At 36.4% G+C, this 21,015-nt stretch overlaps 3 protein-coding genes across 10 annotated transcripts in view; all 3 read left to right on the top strand.

Moving 5' to 3' along the window:
• Nucleotides 1-14,122, top strand: part of LOC124541439 (gastrula zinc finger protein XlCGF57.1-like) — a 37,458-nt gene extending 23,336 nt beyond the window's left edge. The window contains exons 5-6 of one of the 8 annotated variants that reach the window (XM_047119313.1): nt 6,597-7,765; nt 8,021-8,139. In XM_047119313.1, the coding sequence (XP_046975269.1) occupies nt 6,597-7,753 (1,157 nt within the window). In that variant the 3' untranslated portion in view covers nt 7,754-7,765; nt 8,021-8,139. The other 7 variants (XM_047119317.1, XM_047119312.1, XM_047119315.1 and 4 more) reach the window with 7 other exon arrangements.
• LOC124541448 (zinc finger protein 888-like) lies at nt 11,146-12,598 on the top strand. Its single transcript, XM_047119334.1, has 2 exons — nt 11,146-11,285; nt 11,370-12,598. Exon 2 carries the CDS (start codon nt 11,417-11,419, stop codon nt 12,503-12,505), a length of 1,089 nt encoding a protein of 362 aa, XP_046975290.1. The 5' UTR covers nt 11,146-11,285; nt 11,370-11,416; the 3' UTR covers nt 12,506-12,598.
• A 247-nt stretch (nt 14,123-14,369) lies between the features above and the next one.
• On the top strand, nt 14,370-18,435 carry LOC124541449 (putative zinc finger protein 840). Its single transcript, XM_047119335.1, has 3 exons — nt 14,370-15,445; nt 15,714-16,873; nt 18,157-18,435. Exon 2 carries the CDS (start codon nt 15,752-15,754, stop codon nt 16,790-16,792), a length of 1,041 nt encoding a protein of 346 aa, XP_046975291.1. The 5' UTR covers nt 14,370-15,445; nt 15,714-15,751; the 3' UTR covers nt 16,793-16,873; nt 18,157-18,435.
• The last annotated feature ends 2,580 nt before the right edge of the window (nt 18,436-21,015 follow it).

The following is a 21,015-nucleotide window of genomic DNA, read 5'->3' as shown; positions in this document are numbered from 1 at the left end:
ACAAGTTTTCTTTTTTAGGAGAACGCGGAAAAATGAGAAATGAGGCCGCGTTAAAAATTGAGTCGTCTGAAAATTTGCTTACAGAAGATCCTCTGAGAGTTACAGAAAAAAAACGCTATCAGAGAAGCGCAAGAGCCGAATCAAGGCTGGCTACAAAGAAGAATGCGAGCGCTATTCTCGAATGTTGGACTCTCTGTCCGTTTAGGTGGAAGAGAAATCGATTCAAATGCGCTTACTGTGAGGATAACTTCATTGAATGTACGGAATTGAGAAATCACATCAGACTATGTTCGACTCAACACTGCGTTAAGGATATATACAGCAAATTCAAGGAGATGTCGCTTATAAATATTGACGTGACTGAAGCTAGCTGTAGGATATGTGCTATGCCCTTTCAAGGGGTAAACGAAATGCGTAATCACGTTATTGAGCACGGCTTCGACTTTGACACGTCACATCCAGATGGCGTTCTACCATTCTTCTTGGACAAAGAGTCATGGAAGTGCTTGATATGTCGAGAATCATTCAACAATTTTCTAAAGCTCTATGAACATATGAATATACACTATCAGCATTATATCTGTGCGACGTGTGGTAAAGGTTATATGACGGCACCTCGTTTGCGCAAGCATTCAGAGGTTCACATAAGTGGTACGTTTCCGTGTGATAAATGTAGGCAAGTTTTTACAATGCGTGCTGCACGAGATTATCACAAAGCTCACGCTCATGCAAAGGGTCCGCGCTACGAATGTCCACAGTGCAATATGAGATTTGAAGGCTACTATGAACGAATGAACCACTTAAACAAAGAGCATAGGGAGAAGGAAGTTTTGTATAAATGTGCCCATTGCGAGCTATCTTTCAAAACGAGTGGGAAAAGAGCCATCCACGTGAGATCAGTCCACTTTCCTCAGCAGCGAAACTTTGCCTGTCCCTTCTGTAAATGGTTGTTTAAAACTGGCTACGAATTAAAAAGGCATATGGTCAAACATACGGGCGAACGTAATTTATGTTGTACAATTTGTGGCAAAACATTCAAGAGGAATAGAGCGCTGAGAGCACATTTGGAAATACATGAAGATTTAAGCTGCAAATGGTGTGGAGTGTTGTTTAAGCAGAAGTCGTTACTTCTAGCGCATTTGCGTACAAATCATCCTGAGATAAATGAATGAATACTTATTGGATTACAGAAAATTTGGCAGTATTAAAGTCAAGTCACTTTAAAAGTATTTTTTTTATAAATAAAGGTATTACAAGTTTTTACGGTATTTTTTTTATATTAACGAAAATTATTATTCTGTCGTTAGAGTATGGTGTATAACCAGGAATAAATAGTAAAAAATTTAGGTAGTGCATGTTTTGGGGGCTCTGGTGCTAAGCTAGTAACAAAGTATTATTTTGTTTTCTAGGTCCCGCTCTTGCGGATTCAGATGGGGTTAAAGTTAGACGGGTTAGGAAGTTAAAGGAGAATGTTTGCGCCAGGCAGATACGACGACGTCGGCGAGCAAACAACGAATTGCCAGAGGAATCAGAGAAACGAATAGCGAAAACGATGATGCGTCGAAACGCAATGACGCTTCTCGAATCTTCCACGGCTTGGGCCTTTCGTTGGTTCCAAAGCGCGTATTATTGCTCGTACTGTGATGTCAAATTCGTTGATCCTTTACTTTTGCGCGGTCACGTAAACTCCTTTCATATTGCCGATGCACCTACTAAGCGAATATTTTCAAAACTCACCGAAAATAATATGGTAAAGGTAGATGTCTCGAATGTACATTGTAGAATTTGCAATTGCAGTATAGAAAGCATAGACGTTTTGAAAAAGCACTTAATATCTGTTCATGGAAAAACCCTTTACCCAGATTACAACGACGGCATACTGCCTTTTAAGCTCGATTCGAACGGTTTCGAGTGCCAAATATGTAGCGCGAATTTTACAAGTTTTTGCAAAATCAATGAACACATGAACACACACTTTAAGAACTATATTTGCGATGCATGCGGAAAGGCGTTCGTATCGAAATCACGGTTTAGGACGCACGTCCAATCGCACGAGATCGGTAGCTTTCCGTGTGGAGTTTGCGATGAAGTTCTAGAAACGAGGGTAGCTCGAATGTGTCATAGGTCGAGAGTTCACAGGAAGGGTTTTCGATACACATGCCCGCATTGTCCGGAAGTCTTTACCACTTATTACGCGAGAGCGAAGCATTTGGTAGATGGTCACGATCAGCAGAAGCAAAAATACGAATGTTTTACGTGTGGTAAATCTTTCGAGACGAGCTGCAAACGCGCAGCGCACATTCGTCTAACTCATAAACCAATCGAAAAGAGATACGATTGCACCAATTGTTCCTGGTATTTTGTAAGCAAGTCGAAATTGAAAAGGCACATACTGACCCATGATAATGCTCTTGAAACGGAAGAGAATCTCTCAAAGAAAAAATGAAATATAAAAACGTTGTTTTTTTATTTTTAGGCGATGGAGTCGCAAAGGATATGTCAGTAAAAATTGAATGGAAAAAAGTAAGAAGAGTTACGGAAGATAAAGCAAATGCTGCCTTGATTCTCGAATGTTCGAACGCGGTGGCCTTTCGGTGGATGCGCGGGAAATTTATGTGCGCTTACTGCCCTAAAGTATGCGCAAACGTCAATGAAATACGTTCTCATAGCCTAGTGCACGATAAGCTTATCATTTTCCACAAACCAGAAGTTCGGAATTCATTCCCACTTAGAATTGATATAACAAATTTAAAGTGCAGTCTATGCGGTTTAACTTCCAGAAGCGTAATTGACTTAAAAACTCACTTGATAAAAGAACATGAGAAGAATTTTAACTCTAAATATAGCGATGGTGTAATTCCATTCGTGTTGACTAGCTCAGAATATCGCTGCGTCCACTGCGACACTTTGTTCGAGAGTTATATGAATTTATTTAGCCATATGAACGAACATTATCAGAGCTATGTTTGCTACACTTGCGGAAAAGGATTCTCCGCCAAGCATAAGTTACGAGCTCATCAGAAGTGTCACGAGACTGGAAAAATTGCTTGCACTAAATGTGACCTCGTATTTGTAAATCACGTGGTCAAAAATCGACATGTCGCTGTGATTCACGGTCCGAAAAAGCGTTATCGTTGCCCTGTATGCGATTCGACTTTCAAATCTTGCCATTCGAGGTTAAAACATTTGGACAAAATTCATGGACAAAAAAGGGAATATCGTTGTAACATGTGCCCGTCTGTTTTCGTAAGCGGAACGTCCCGTTATTCTCATATGCGGATTGTACATAACCGAAAAAAAGTTGCCTCGCATTTATAATAAGAGATTTTTGGAATAAAGGACATACGATTGTCTAATTGTTGTTTATTTTTACTCTAGCTTTATAATACGTTACTTCTTTAAAAGGTATCATGTAATTATTAAACAATATGCTCATAAACGTATAGTTCGAAAACATTATATGTTTTGTTTGTTTACTTAGGTTTAATAAAGTATCAGCCGTACCTTGCTAGTCTTCTGATAGTAGATTTTCTTTTGTTTTTAGGGACGATCAAGACAGTTAATTGGAAACGGAGACGCAGGTTCTATAACGATCATAGAGATAACGCGGCAATTATAATCGAATACTCTAACGCCTGTCCGTTCCGATGGAAACGCGGTGCATTCGCTTGTTCGCACTGTCCGAGAACATTCGGTCACTTTCAAGACGTTTTCAACCACGCTCAGGAACATAGTAACCGCCTTGAAGCGATGAGATACGCGCGGCCATACGATAATGTAAAGATAGAAATAAGTAATCTTAAATGTGAAATTTGTCACGAAAGCATGAACGGTTTGGAACAACTTAAGGAACATTTGCTAAATGTCCACCAAAAGCCGATACATAAGGAACTGAGTCTGGGCGTGACGCCTTTCATTCTTCAGAATAAAGAAATGCTCTGTACGCACTGTGATGAACGCTTTTCTTTGTTTTCTAGATTGAATAGCCACATGAACCAACATTACCCGAATAATATTTGCTTTCACTGTGGGAAATCGTTCTCAGCCGTTCATCGATTGAAAGCCCATCAGTTGACTCACGAATCGAACGAAATGGAGCATAAATGCTCAAAATGTGACGAAGTATTCGACACTCGAGCTCTAAAAAACTATCACATAAATACAACACACGCGCCAGAGAATCGCTACCGATGCCCGTATTGCAATCTATCGTTCAAACGATACTCGGATCGGTTGAGGCATTTGAAACAGCTTCACAACCAAAGCGTCGAATATCCATGTCATTTGTGTTCAGCAGTTTTCGCCATGTCCGATCAAAGAACGAAGCACATTAAGAACGTTCATATAAAACACAAGCAATTTCAGTGCGACTTTTGTCCGAGCAAATTCGTGACTGCTGGGCAGTTGAAGAATCATCTTGTGAAGCATTCGGGACTGAGAGAATATCAGTGCAGCGTTTGTAAGAAGAGCTACGCAAGAGCTAGGACGTTGAAGGAGCACATGAGGATACACAATAATGATAGGCGATTTGTTTGTGAATATTGTAATAATGCTTTCATCCAAAAGTGCAGTCTTAAAAGCCATATGAGAACGCACCATCCAAACGCGGAAGCAGCTAAGATTGCAGTTTGATCTTAAAATATATCTAAATAGTCATATTTCTAAATGAAACAAATGATTATTAATTGTGATATTAAATACTCATAAATGTAAAACTAAATAAACATATCTGATAAAAACATATTTATTTATTTTTCGTGTATAAACATGTTTTTTTTATGGTTTCCGATGAAGTTAATTAAAAGTTTTGAAACATTAGGTAATATATTTCCTGAATTGGTATTTATTATTCAATTATATATTTTGAATATACTAAAACAATGAAATGAAATTCATTGTTACTTTAAAGTATACGACTTTGATGCATTAGAAGAATATAGGGAATAAATAGAAGAACCTATATTGGATATTTTTTCTATTTTTAGGAAGAAAATATGCTGACATTGAGATTAAACGGGAAATGGACATTAGTATAGAGAATGACACAGACCTCGTAACAGTCAAGGCAGATGGAACTGAGCGGAGAGCGGAGGGAAACGAAAGGCGCGCCGCTTTCAGAAAGAACATAAAAATTATCATGAGTTCATGTACGGCTTACCCTTTTAAATATCGAAAAGGAACGTATTTATGTTTCTTCTGCAAGAACACGTTTCTCGAACCAGAGAAATTAAGAGAGCATACCCAAAGAGAACACGCAGATTTAATGTTTAAGCTAAAGAAGTATGAACCTTTGAAAATGGACTTTGCAATCACGTCCTGTAAACTGTGTGGCGTTGACATTAGCAATTACGTTTCGTTGAAATCGCATTTACGTGAGCACGGTAAAGTTCTGGACAGTTCGTACGGTGAATCGATTCTTCCGTATAAATTGAGCAAAGACGAACACTGCTGTCAGGTTTGTGGGAAACGTTACGAAATGTTCCTCAGTCTTCATAAGCACATGAACGATCACTACGAGCATTTCATTTGCGAAACGTGTGGCAAGGGTTTCGCTACGACTCAACGTATGCTCAATCATTCGCGGACGCACGAAAGGAGGGATTTTCCGTGCAAACATTGCGGGGAGACTCTGACGTCATATGCGTCGCTTTACGCCCATATAGCTAAAGTCCATCGTTTGAATAAGCGCTACAAGTGCCCCATATGCGACGAAAAGTTTGCCTCTTATAAATATAGAATGAAACATTTGAATACGGTTCACGGAGAGAAAACGGCTTTGTTTCCGTGTCCGTCTTGTCCTAAGGTTTTCGATCTTTGTAGTCGACGGACCGCGCATATACGGTCCCACCATTTGCAGGAACGTAATCACGCCTGCTCCGTCTGTGGAATGAAGTTTTTCAGTAATTACGAATTGCAGGAGCATAGTGTGAAGCATGTCGGTGCTAGGATATATCAGTGTGATGTTTGTAAGAAATCTTATGCTAGATTAAAGACTTTACGCGAGCATATGAGAATTCATAATAATGATAGGCGGTTCGTGTGTCCCGTTTGTGGGCAATCGTTTATTCAAAAATGTAGCCTCAAACAACACGTTAGGGTCCATCATCCAATGCAGGTTAAAGCTGATGTTTTTTAAATTTTTTATATATAAATCTACAAATATTGAAGCATTGTTTTCGTAAAAATGGGCAACATCTTCTGGCCTGCTAATGGAATATATAATTTAAGAGTCATTATAATAACTATGATTTAAAATTTTAAAGTCATCAATATGTTTAATTTAATTAAGTACAGCTTTTACGGTCTCATATCTACACCCAAATAAATTATTTTTTTCTATGGTAATAAAGTATCTATTGACACATACATATAGTTTTATTACGCCTACCTTTAAAATATATCGAATAATATTCACAACCTGAAAAGATAGCGCTATAAATTCAATAACTACGATAACTTAAAGGACTACGATAATGCACGTGCTTGAGCGGGTTTCTCAATGAATACATCGTGTAATATTGCAATGATCTGTATATATTTGCATGTAATTTTTGTATAAATGCGTCACGTTCATGCACGTGTTTTATCATTTTTAGGTGAAATCGTCGGCGATATTGGCGTACTTAATCTGAATGCGGAGGCACGTATAGAGAACGCGAAAAAAATGAAAGACGCCGATGCCATAAAGGCAAAGAAGAAGAATGCGAGTATTTTGTTAGAGAACACGAGGATATGCCCATTTAGATGGATGAAGAACTTATATTTGTGTTTCTATTGTGACCAACAATTTACTGATCCAACTATACTAAGGCATCACAATAGTACCGATCACAGTTCACAATCATTGATGCAAATTAAAACGGCACTGTCAAGACTAAAAAAGCATGAACTGGTTAAAGCAGACGTGTCAGATTTGAGTTGCAAGCTATGTATTGCGCAAATAAACAATTTCGAAGATGTAAAAATACATTTGATCGATAAGCACGGTGCAAACTTAGATATCAACTCACAGGATGGTGTTCTGCCATTTAAAATAACTAAGAATAATTTTCCGTGCGCTATTTGTGAAGAGAAATTTGATGAGTTCAAAACTCTCAATCATCATATGAACATACATTATCAAAATTTCATTTGCGAACAATGCGGGTCGGGTTTCATAACACCGGATCGCTTGAGGACTCACGCCTTCTCTCACGAAACAGGTGCCTTTGCTTGTGAAATCTGTGATAAAGTATTTCGTTCTATGAATGCGAAGAATGAGCACTTTGCGACGGTGCATAAGAAAGTAAAACGGCATCGATGTCCATACTGTCCGGAAACGTTCCGGAATTACTTTCAAAGGAACAAACACATTTCGACGATACACGGAATGAAATTAAAAGAATTTAAATGTTCATTGTGTCCAAAAGTGTTCACATCGAGTGGAAAGATTGGTGTGCATGTACGAACTGTTCATTTGAAAATGAAAAGGCACGCTTGTCATGTGTGTGAATGGAAATTTTATTCCAAATCAGAATTAAAGGAACATATGATTCGACATGGTGGAGAGAGAAAATTCCAATGCAATATCTGCAAGAAGGCCTATGCTAGGAAATACACTCTAAGAGAGCATATGAGGATACATGAGGATGATAGGAGATTCATTTGCACGATATGCGGTGGATCGTTCGTTCAGAAATGCAGCTTAAAGCATCACGTCAAAGTAAATCACCCATCGGTTAAAACGGACGAATATCAAAATCTAGTGTCGTGATTTATATATTTGGTACATATTCTTGTTGTCGTTGTTTGGGCTAATATATTTTATATATACCGACTTTATGTATGCGTTACTTAACTGTTTACCTAGTTCAAAGTACATATAATTGTTTCTAAATGACTATCTAGATTAAAACAAGCATTGTCAAGATATACATCTACAGTTGGGTATGGACTAATCTGCACCTAATTATAACACCTAAATACACTGCATGTTCAAGATATTGGGGTGAAAGTACAAAGAATTTGTTTCTGTTTTTAGGAATGGACTCTATAACGACGGAAAAACAGACGCCGGCAAAACGGATAGTACCGCTGTTTCAGGTGGCTTATGATCGAAGCCTTTGCAAACCCCTGGGGACTGTGACGGCTTTTCGAAAATTGCGCCTTAAAAACCAGTCTAAAATGCCTACTTCTCCAGCTGTAAGGAATAGTACGCCATCTCGTAGCCCTTCACCAATCTCACTAGGAAGGAGAAGTCCGACGCCAGTCAGAAGTGTGATATCTGTCGTACCCACGCCAAAAATCATGAAAAAGCAAGCTGATTATCGCCAGAACGCATTAACAGTATTTGAATTCTCAACTGTTTATCCATTTATTTATGGTAATAATAAGTTTAAATGCTTTATTTGCTCTCAACCTTTTTTGGAAACGTCTCTTTTGAGGCAGCATATGAATGAAAATCACACGTTCGCTCCATTGAAAAGATTGCTAAATAATCGGAGAGAGAATGTTTTGAAGGTAGACGTCGGCGAGTTGATGTGTAAATTATGTTCAGTAAAGCCGAAGGACTTGTTACAACTCAAGTTTCATTTGAAAGAAGACCATCAGAAGCCTATAGATCCAGATTTACAAGATAACATGATACCGTTCAAACTGGAGGAGGAGGACGGCTCCTATAAATGTGTTATATGTGACCAACTATTTATAAAAGTCCGAATACTTGTTATACATATGAGTGTTCATTTTAATAATTATAGTTGTGAAATTTGTGGGTCCGGATTTATGACGTTGCGACTATTGAAGAAGCATTTGGAAGTTCACGAGACTGGAAATTTCCCTTGTGATAGATGTAACAAAGTTTTCAGTACGACTCATAAGAGATCGCTTCATATACGAGGCGTGCATCTCAAACAATACCCTCGTCGTTGTCCGATATGTCCGGAACGATTCAACTCGAACTATAGGCGAACGATCCATCTCCAAGACGTGCACAATCAGTCGACTAGAGTCCATAAATGTGAGACCTGTGGACGTGGATTCAATCTAAAATATCATTTGATATGTCATACTCGATCGGTACACTTGCAGGAGAGGAACCATCAGTGCAAAGTATGTTTACAGAGGTTCTGCAATAAGGAAACTTTGAAACGTCATATGGTTATACATACAGGCGAGAAAAATCACAAATGTGAAATGTGCGGCATGGCGTTCCTCCGACGGAAGAATTTAAAAGACCATTTGAGATTACACGAAGTAGTTTAAATGTTAAGTACGGTTTACGTAATCGTCGCATTGAATCGTGTCGCAGTGCATTGAACATTTGCTGAAGGAATTTAAACTTGTTTAAACAATATTTAAAGTGCCAGCATGCTTTCTAAAACGAACTTTAAATATTGGGTACACCAATCGTACATTATGCTTAAGGTTTTATGTTTGGCTCGGATTTAAATTTTTGGGACATTTTTATCATTTGTAAGCGTATCAAATCTTCTAAAGCATAAATAAGAACAATTAAGTTTACCCAATTCTAAACAATAAATGTGATTATGAATAGGACTTTTTTTAAAAATGACATAATATTACAATAAAATAAAAATAATTAATTCAATAATTTTTTAACAGTTCACAGCTAAAATATTATTTATATAATGTAATTTTTGGACAATAAATGATTTGTTCGAGTTTTTTTTTTTAATTAACACCGTTATTCTTTCCCTTATAAATTAAACGCTATTTTAAGTATCTTTACGATACATAATCCATTAGTCAGTACAGTGACATACTTCATTCTTTTTTTAGGAATCATCGTAGAAACAAATTCATCGATTTTATTAAAAGACGATGACGGCCGGGAAATAAAACTTAAGCTTCTAAAGAATCCAATTAATATTGAAAGTCTTATTTGTGAATACGAAGACGACACCGAAGGAGTGAATGAACCACTAGAAAAGGATAGCATTCAGACGGATAAAAAAATAAATATATTTAATAAGAATGAAATAAGAATGAAGAAATTACCTACTGTTTCCATGTTAAAAGAACCTTTGTTACTTAATGATATACCAGATCAGAAATTTGGTATCAAATCTGTTGTCTGTGACGTGAAAACCGTGAAAAGTAGGAATTTTGGTAACATAAAAAGAAGAAATTCTTTCGATTTTCATAAATGGAAACAAAATGCAATAACTCTTATTGAATATTCATATGTGTATCCTTTTATTCACGCCAGTAATAAATATAAATGTTTTGTCTGTGCAAAGGCGTTTTTGGAGGCAGTCCTGTTAAGAGAACATTCAACTGGGTTTCATACAATAAAAGACTTCAGACGAGAACTGAGTAACAGAGTACGAGATAAAAATCTAAAAGTAGACGTAACGATTATGCAATGCAAATTATGTCAATCAGTTTCTCCTGACATTTATTCGTTAAAAGTCCATTTGAAAGGTCATGGCATAAAAATCGATCCCGATTTTCAAGATAACATAATCCCTTTTAAGTTGGAAGAGGAAAACTTCCAATGTCAGATTTGCAATGAAACGTACCTCAAACTCCGACTGCTGATAATACATATGAGCAAACACTTCAATAACTACAGTTGTGAGATATGTGGATCCGTTTTTATATCTTTACATCTTCTGAAGAGGCATTTGCAAACACATAAGATAGGGAGCTATCCCTGTGAAATATGCGACAAGATCTTCAGTAATTCTGCGAAACGGACAATGCATATGAGGGGTGTACATCTCAAGCAGTATCCTAGGACGTGTCCGATTTGTCCGGAAAGGTTTAATTCGAACTATCAGAGAACAAAGCACCTGCGTATTGTCCACAATCAAAGCTCCGAATTGTTTAAGTGTGAAACTTGTGGACGAGAATACGACCTTAAGTATCAGCTGTTGGTGCACATAAGATCGGTTCACATGCAGGAGAGGAACCACGAGTGTAGTATTTGTCATTCGAGATTTTTCTCGAAGTATTGTCTGTCAAGACACATGGTGATTCATACAGGGGATAAGAATTTTAAATGTGAGATCTGTGGAAAGGCCTACGCGAGAAGTAAGAATCTGAAAGAGCACATAAAGTCCCACGATGTTGGGGAAGTGTCTACGATATGCGGGGAAGATTATAATGATCGCACAGCTTTAGCTACGCATCTGAATAACTCTCATGAAGTACTTAACTGATTATATTTAATTATCTAGTACACTGTAAAGACAATTAATCTAAATTATACTTCATAAATGAATGTCATATTAGCTTATATTAGGCTTAAGCATATGCTTATGAAAAGCAAGCCACGTTAGGTTAGTATCTTTTTCATAGCTTCTGCACCGCACTGATTTGTAGAGTGCTGAAGAAAGGAGTTCTAAAGAAGTTTTTGTTTACAGCGTTACCGGGCACTCAGCGGCCGACACCAAGGACAAGCATTTGGCAAATGACAATATACGAAAGATTAAATGCCGCAACCTTCTTAGAGACAACGACGATCAAACCATTTTTTTACCAGCAAGCAAATTTCAAATGCTTTTATTGCACCGAAGTTTTTCCAGAAATACATTCGGTGTTGCAACACACGGCTTTTCATTCGGTACCGGATAGATCAAGTCTCCTCAAGCAGTATTTAAGGAAAGGCAAACGCGTTATCAAAGTTGATATATCTAATTTGAGATGTAAATTATGCGATCAGAAGTTTTCCGATCTCGATGATATTAGGAAGCATTTAATAGTTATGCACAAAAAGGAATTTAATACAGCCGGAAATGGTCTCATGGCTTATGACTTGAGTATGAACAATGGTGTTCTTTCATGTCATAAATGTAGTAAGACCTTCAACTCGTTTTTTCTCCTGAATAGACATATGAATGCACATTTCAGTGTCGTCTGCGAAACGTGTGGCCTTGGATTTATTTCTCACCAGCGTCTAATTAATCATAGGATAGTCCATCAGAATGGTGTCCATAAGTGTGACAAGTGCCAGGATATATTCCCAACTAAATTGAAATTAAGGTACCACATATTCAAGAAGCACGAAATCACAAATGCGAAGAGAGTGAAGCCGTTAAAATGTCCGCATTGTTTGGAACGATTTTCGGAGCACTATCGAAAGATGACACATTTAAAAGAGGCGCATGGGATAATCTTTACGTTCGAATGTCAAGTTTGCAAAGCGATCTTCCCGACTCGTCGAGCTTTGACGGAACACACGACGAAGCAACACACCCAAAAAATTCAATGCAAAGTGTGCGGAAAGTGTTTCGGTACGAAGTCGCTTTTGAAGATGCATTCGCGTGGACATACTGGGGAGAGAAATTTCTACTGCAACGTGTGCCAGAAGGCGTACATGCACGAGCGTACTCTGCGCCAGCATATGCGAGTGCATGGACCTGTTTTGAAGTTCACGTGCTGTGAGTGCGGCAGTGGGTTTCATAATCGCAATGACTATAATAAACATATGAAACAGTGGCACCCTCAGTGGCAGTTTAGAACTATTATTAAGAACTTTGGATCTGAACTTGTAAACTGATTTACTGTAGTTGTATACTGTATAGGTTTCAAACGGGCTAGTGCTAATACCTGTCACCATTAAATGTTGTGATAAAACTATTGAGGATTAATTTTGTTTTATTTTGTTGCATAAAATTCCCTTTGAATAGTTTTTTTTTTTATTAATCATATACTTTCCAACGATATATTATTTTATTAAGTTAATTCGGAACCATTTAAAAATGGTGATAAATTTGAATCCAAGCTAAATTAACCCTTAATAATCTGTTGAACTTATAAAATTAAAATAAAATACATTTAAAATATTGCTAAAATATTGCGAATTATAATTTAAGCAATTGATTATAGAATAAATTTATATTTTCCTAACAAACAAACGAAATAACAATTTACGTAAATAAAAATAAAATCGCTGATAAGAATTTGCTTGAAAAATACGCATGAAAAGTGGTCAGAATACGGGGCTATCGATTTAACATGGACATTTTGCATCCTCAGGACCGAAGTCTTCCGGACGTCAAGGAGTTCTCACAAGTATCTGGGAGATGACAATATCCGAGAGGCAAAATGCGGCGATCTTGCTTGAAAATACTACAATACGGCCCTTTGTCTACTGTCGATATTTCTTCAAATGTTTTTTCTGTTCCGAGAAACACTCTGAAATAAACGCACTGCTTAGGCATAGTTCCACCCATGAAATGCCCCACCACGCGGACATTCTCAAAGATCTCCTACCGAAAGGAAAGCGTACAGTTAAAGTCGATATATCTGATTTAAGCTGTAAATTATGCTTAAAAATATACCCAAATGTCGACCAAATAAGGAGACATTTAGAACTTGAACATAATAAAATATTTACAAAGTCTGGTAATGGTGTTGTTGCTTACAATTTAAGTTCTAAGGATGGACAATTCTTGTGCCATATTTGTAACAAAATTTTCCAAACTTTTATTCTCTTAAATCGTCATATGAATGTACATTTTAGTAACGCCGTTTGCGAAACGTGTGGCGCTGGTTTTATGACGCACCAAAGACTGATTCAGCACAAGGAAATTCATTCGCCTGGTGGATATCCGTGCAACCGATGTAATAAAGTGTATACCACACATTCCAATCTAAAATATCACATAGAAAAAGCACACGAAGGCGCAACGAATATAAGAATGCTCAGATGCCCGCACTGCCCAGAAAGATTCAGCGAACATTTTAGGAAATTGAAACATTTAAAAGAAGTTCACGAAATCACTTTTACTTATATCTGTGACGTGTGCAAATCTATATTTCCAAGTCGTAGAGCCCTCACGACACATACAAACAAATTTCACACTCAAAAAACGTTTTGCGAAGTCTGTAAAAAAAGTTTTAGCTGTATTTCCACGCTTAAGAAACATATGGTGTCGCATTCGGGCGATAAGAGTTATGTATGTGAAATTTGCGAGAAATCCTATGGGCATGAAAAAAGTTTGAAAAAACACATGAGACTTCATATCCACGGAGGATTCAATAACTATCCTTGTTGCGACAATGCACATAAAAATGAATTAATTAAACACGTGAAAGATTACCATTCTGACGCTTTAGTGAATACATAAACAATTTAGAATTGTTGTAATATTGATCTCAATTAGAATTTAGAAGATATAATTAGTTATATGGTTGTGATTTTTTGTCAGTTTTTATTTACCGATTAAATGTATTTAAGTACATCTAATGCTTTGTTTGTTTGTTTTTAATTGTAATCGTATTTAATTAAACAGTATTTACACGGTACGTAAACTTAATACCAAAATTTGGGTAGGTTATCATTTGGGTGTATTTCGTCCAAATACATTCTTAAGATGTTTTTTCTTTCACAGGCGATAGATCGGGGTTTGAAACAAGTATTTGGCAAATGACAGTACCGGAGAGAAATAATGCTGCTGTGCTATTAATATGTACAACCGTAAGACCGTTTATATACATGGGCTCTTGTTTCAAATGTTTATTTTGTATGCAGTACTATTCGGAAGTCGCTGCTTTATTGGAGCATACATCAACACATGAAATTAACGATAAAAGTATTGTTTTAGAAAAGTATATCTCTAAAGGCAAGAGGACTTTACAAGTGGATATATCTCAACTAAAATGCCGCCTCTGCGATCAAGCGTATCCGAATTTAAACGCGATTCGCGATCATTTGAAAATCGATCATAAAAAACATTTCTTGCCAGCCAGTAATGGGATGACAGAATACAACATGGAGGTCAAGAATGGTTGCTTTATATGTCATGTCTGCGATAAGGACTTTTATTCGTTTTCGCTGTTAAATTCTCACATGAATTGTCACGTAGGTAAGGTTGTGTGTGAAAATTGTGGAGCTGGATTCCTTAATCAACATCTTCTGATGAAACATCGAGAAACGCACTTGGCTAAGAAATTTAATTGCCAGCAATGCGAGCGCGTTTTTCTTAAAAAAAGTCAGTTGAAATACCACAACGAAATCGTTCATAAGGGAAAAGAAAGGGTTAAGTTAAAGAAATGTCAACTCTGTTCCCAAACGTTTAAGGAGCATTATAGCAAAATGGTTCATCTAAAACAGGCTCACGGAATAATGAGGAGTTTCCTGTGTCACGTGTGTAAAGCAAATTTTAGCACACGACGAGCTTTGACGGAACACACAACGAGGTATCATACCGAGAAGTATAAATGTGAAGTGTGCTCTAAATGTTTCGGAATAGAGTCCAAATTGAAGCAGCACATGCGTGGACATACCGGAGAAAGAAATTTTGTATGTCCGTTGTGTAAAAATGCGTACATGCACAAAATGACTCTACGAAAACATATGAGGAGTCATGATACGGTTTTTAAATTTGTATGCCCAGAGTGTTCTGCTGGATTTCACGAGAAAAGTGATTACACGAAACATATGAGACAGTGGCATTCTTGTCGTGATACTAATGATTGAAGTACGAATTAAAATGTATGTGATTTCATATAGGATATGATAGAGATCTACCACTTAGATAAAGATTGTGTAACTAATATTTGTAAATCCCTCAAATATTACAATGACTAGTATGCCTTAATTTAGTTTTTCCAAAAAGTCTTAAGATTTAAAAAAGAATACCAAAGATTGACAGACGAAGTAACTTGTTTTGTTTGTATTTCGAATGAAATATTTTAATATGTATGAAGTGTTTGCTTACTGATAGATATATTTAAAATATATAAATAATGTTTTATTTCAGTGACGCCTAGAGATCTACCGAGAAGTAGTAAATGGTCGATGACGCTAGCCGAGAGAATAAACGCAGCGCATATATTAAAAAACACAACCGTCACACCGTTCACGTACTTACTCTTCCCGAGCTCTTATAAATGTTTATTTTGTGATGTAAAGACATTTGAAATCCATTCATTGCTAGAACATTCTAGAAGCCACGTTGTTCCAAATCACGACGAAATCCTAAAGGATATTCTAAAGAAAGGCAAGAAGAAAATCAAGGTGGATATATCGAATTTAAAATGTAGGATATGCGATCAGTCGTTTGTAAGCTTGGATGATATTCAGGAACATTTGACGAACATGCATAATGTTATGTTCACGGACGCCGGAGTTGGAATGATCTCGTTTAATCTACAGACGACTGATGATCTTTTCACGTGTCATGTATGCTCGAACACATTTCACAGTTTCTTCCTCTTAAACAAACATATAAGCGTGCATTACAGTAACGCGATGTGCGATTCCTGTGGCAAAGGTTTCTTGTCATACCAACGTTTGATGACGCACATGGAAAGCCATCGCAACGGCACTTACCCCTGTGAGAAGTGCAAAAAGACCTTCCCAAGTATATCAAAACTTAAGTACCATAATGATAAATTTCACGGGACGTTGGGCAAAGTTAAGTTGGCCAAATGCCACAAATGTTTGGCGAGATTCGAACATCATTACGAGAAAATTAAGCATTTGAAGGACACTCATGGCATTTCTTTCAGTTTCACGTGCGATACATGCAACTGCGTCTTCAAAACTCGGCACTCGTTAAATATGCACGTTGTCAAGAATCATACACAGAATATCGCGTGTGAAATATGCAAGAAGACATTTTCAGAACGGTACCATTTGAAAAAGCATATGGCTACGCATAGTCAGGAGAGGAATTTTGTATGTCCATTGTGTAAGAAGTGTTACAGATACGAGAAAACGTTGAAACAACATTTGAAAATACATAATCCGGAATGGAAATTTTCTTGTTCGGTCTGTTGGACGAGTTTTTCCAATAAAATCGATTATAAGACCCATAAAACTACAATGCATTTATAGAAATATTTATTTAAGTCCCTTTGCGGTCCATTATAGATTTACTTTATTGTTATATGTGCTGTCTGTCAAGTGTGTGTTATTATAATAGGTTGGGGAAAAAGTTTCTTCGTATTTTATATGAAAATTCAAAAAGTTTTTTTTATAGTTTATTTACATTTCACTAAAGTATGTAGGTGCCATTTTGTTCCATAACTTTTTGCCATCTTGTTGGTAGTGACATGATCCCATTGCTGTAAAAATTTTGGGGCTTCTGATCGAAAAACTGCGACAAGTGGTTTTGGCAGTCCTCTCGTGATGTTAACCTGACACTGCCTAAGGAATTCTGCAGAGCCCGAAACAGATGAAAATCTGAAGGTGCAAGGTCAGGACTATACGGCGGATGCATTAATACCTCCCAGCCAAACTCTCGTAATTTTTGTTGAGTGGCTAAAGATGTGTGAGGTCTAGCGTTGTCATGGTGAAAAACCACACCCATTCTGTTGATCAATTCTGGCCGCTTTCTCTCAAATTCTTGCTTCAATCTCATCAATTGTTCGCAATACAGTTCTGAATCGATGGTCCTGCCGGGCGGTAACAGCTCATAATGAATGATGCCCTTCCAATCCCACCATACACACAGCATTACCTTGTTGCGAGTTAATCCGGGTTTTGCCACAGTCTGTGAAGCTTGACCGGCCTTTGACCACGATCTTTTTCGCACGTTCTTGTCGTATGTGATCCACTTTTTATCACCAGTTATCAACTTCTTCAAAAATGGTTCGGTTTCATTACGTCGTAATAAAGAATCACAAATGAGTATACGGTTCATTAGGTTTCTTTCAGTGAGTTCATGAGGCACCCATATATCGAGCTTTTTTGTGTACCCAGCTTTATTCAAATGAGTCAAAACCGTTTTGTGGTCAATTGCCAGTTCTTCAGCTACATCGTAACTACTAATATGCCGATCTTGCTCCACTTTTTTAAAAATGGCATCAATTTTGTCCGTAACAGGGCGACCAGAGCGAGATGAATCTTTGATATCAAAATTTCCGGCTTGAAAACGCTTAAACCAAACTTACGCTACTCTCACAGATACTGCATTAGGTCCATAAACATCACAAATTTTTTTCGCGGCTTGAGTTGCATTTTTACCTTTTTTATAGTAAAATTTTAAAATGTATCGAATTTCTTCTTTAGATTCACTCATTTTAACAACAACAAAAACAAATGAAAATCACACAAATTCCTAATTTGAATTTGGAAGTGCCTTCTTTAAAATTAAAACTTTATGATACCAAAACGAGCCAGATACAAATGGTATAGCCAAAGAGATTTTATTACAAGTTCATACATACTATATGCGAAAAGACTTTTTCCCCAACCTAATAGATCACAAGGAATATCTGAAAATGCTCAAACGAGTGTCGTGGCTGATTTCCCTAAAATATCTAGTCATTAAATGTATTTATATAAAACAACAATGCGCTTGAAAATTCATTGATATAACAATTTCTTTGGTTTACACTCCGGATTGTATTCCGAGCTTTTCAAAGAGTTCATTCTTGGAATGAACTAATACACGATAAACCAAAGTGCTCATAACATTTCGATTTGAGGTACCTACTTGTATTTGGTACGTGTTTGAATGATTAGTGAGAAGATATACTGAATATCAAATATTATGATATATTTATAACTGTGTTTTATTTACCTTAACCCCTTCCCTTCTCAGCTTTTAATTTAATGTAAATGTGTAAATGTAACAGCCTGTAAATTACCCACTGCTGGGCTAAAGCCTCCTCTTCCATTAAGGAGAGTGTTTGGAACATATTCCACCACGCTGTTCCAATGGGGGTTGGTAGAATGCACATGTGGCAGAATTTCAATGAAATTAGACACATGCAGGTTTCCTCACGATGTTTTCCTTCGCTGCCGAGCAAGAGACGAATTATAAACACAAATTAAGCACATATATATATAGTGGTGCATGCCTGGGCTTGAACCCGAAATCATCGGTTAAGATGCACGTGTTCTAACCACTGGGCCATCTCAGCTTATATAATTTCATAGACCATATAGAATACCAGTAGTAAGTATCAATACAATATACTAGCAGTAAATATCAATACAATATACCAGTAGTGAGTATCAATACAATATTCCAAAGTACCGAAAAAGTATTATTTTCAATTTTGTTTGTCCGTCTATCCGTTTGTTCCGGCTAATCTCTGAAACGGCTGGACCGATTGTAATGGAACTTTCACTTGCAGATAGCTGATGTAATAAGGAGTAACTTAGGCTACGACATAAATTCAAACGTAGTTAATTATTTGTAGTGATAAAAATCAAAAATCAAAGTATACTTTATTCCAGTGGGCTTTTACAAGCACTTTTGAATCGTCATTTAACAATTAAATGAAGCTACCACCGGTTCGGAAAGTAGATTCTACCGAAAAGAACCAGCAAGACACTCAGTAGTTACTCTTTTTCAACATTTAAAAATTACAAAGTCAAGTTAGTTAAATACAATTATTTAAATTAATATATCCTGCTTGGGAGTCAGCAGTAGTAGCTCCACGCTTTTTTATCATCTACAAAATCTTGTATCGAATAATACGCCTTTTTCACCAATGTTTTTTTTATACACTATATATAATCAACATAACAGAGTTTAAACCTACTTCAACATTATGAAGTGAACTATATATGAAACTACTAAGGTAAACACCCCAATTATGGACAGTTTAAGAAAAAAAAATGGTATTTTTGAAATTTTACCAATATTGTGAAAGTTTCAGTACTGAACATACTTAAAGTTTAAAGTCCTGTTCTTATACAATATTTAAACAGTATTACGCGTGAGATACTGCAAAGCTGGTGTCAATTTATTTAACAAATAAAAAATCTAATTTTTTTACCAGTTACGCAAACTGTAAACGGCAAAAAACCAGTTTTGGGCATAATGACCAGTAATGAACATAACGTAGTCATGGACACCCAGTAATGAACGTAACCTAGTCTTATATGCCTATCGAAGAATTTATGATGAATGTCAAGTTTTAATTATTGAAATGAGAATAAAATGCTATATAATAGAATTTTTATTTATTTCATTTTTAAACTTTTTACAAATAGACGTTTTTTTTTTTAAATCAACAATGTGATTATCATTAAGGAACATTAAAATATTAGAAAGTAATTTACAAACATCTTATTCAGACTTTTCAACCTTTCTTATTCAGACTTCCATATTCATTAATTAATTAACTTCTAACATTCTTAATCTAGATATAATTAAGCAACGAATTTATAATCTTCTGCTACCTATTTTAATAACAAGATAATTCTGTGAGTAATCAGTTTGAGCATGCACTTGTAAAATATATCAGATCAGAATCAACAATACAAAGTTTTACTTGGTTGATTATAAACTCTTCGTCTTTGTATCTTAAAAAAAAGTAGTAACAATTCAAACATTAAAATTAGAGTATTTTTGCATCTCTTTTACACTGTAAAATCCTTTTTTGTTAATTAATATCGGAGGACGAATGTATTCCAAGATGTCTTTTCTTTGGTACCACATTTTATCTGGTTTCTCTGGCCATAGGTGTTTCCTGTTGAAAACGTCATCGTGCTTACTTCAAACTCGTTTTTATTTGAATTTTCAATGATTCCAGGAAAATGCTGCCCTTCATATAAAACTATAACGTAACTGCCCTTTGATAGTTTCTGTTGAGAAGGAACTAACCTACTCAACGGTACGTCATCCGATCCTTTGGACAAGATACTTTCATCACTTCCGGCGTAGATTATTTCAGTTTCTGTTTCAGAAGACTCGGACATATTTTTGTTTCATTCAACAATTTTTTCTTCTTGTTAATTTTCTCAAGCCTTTTTGCTTCTCTTTTTGTAAGCGCGCTATTCCTTCTCTTCTATTTGTTTCTTTTTGTGTTCTTCTTTTTTAGAATTGTAGGCCTTCCATGCAGGGCTTGTTACTGTAAATGGCACTTTTTCTTTCAATTTACGTTTCTTATTCTTTGTTGTTTCATCTGTTTCAGGCCACAATAAATTTTGTTTAAAGGGAGATGGAATCACGTAGTTTGAAGTACCAAAATTAACTGTTTTAACAGGTGTTTTTTGACTGCATTTTGGTAAAAAATGATTAATATCTTGGTCTACATTTTCAATATTTGAAGGATTGAGACCTGAAGTTTTGTGAACAAGCAATTTGTTTGTGAAGTGCT

Source organism: Vanessa cardui, chromosome 28 (genome assembly GCF_905220365.1).
Source record: "Vanessa cardui chromosome 28, ilVanCard2.1, whole genome shotgun sequence".
NCBI lineage: Eukaryota > Metazoa > Arthropoda > Insecta > Lepidoptera > Nymphalidae > Vanessa > Vanessa cardui.
This window is presented reverse-complemented; position numbering and strand designations above follow the sequence as displayed.

Excerpts from the sequence above, each read along its gene's own strand:
- LOC124541448 (XM_047119334.1), top strand. The coding sequence starts at position 11,417 with ATGACAATATACGAAAGATTAAATGCCGCAACCTTCTTAGAGACAACG.
- LOC124541449 (XM_047119335.1), top strand. The coding sequence starts at position 15,752 with ATGACGCTAGCCGAGAGAATAAACGCAGCGCATATATTAAAAAACACA.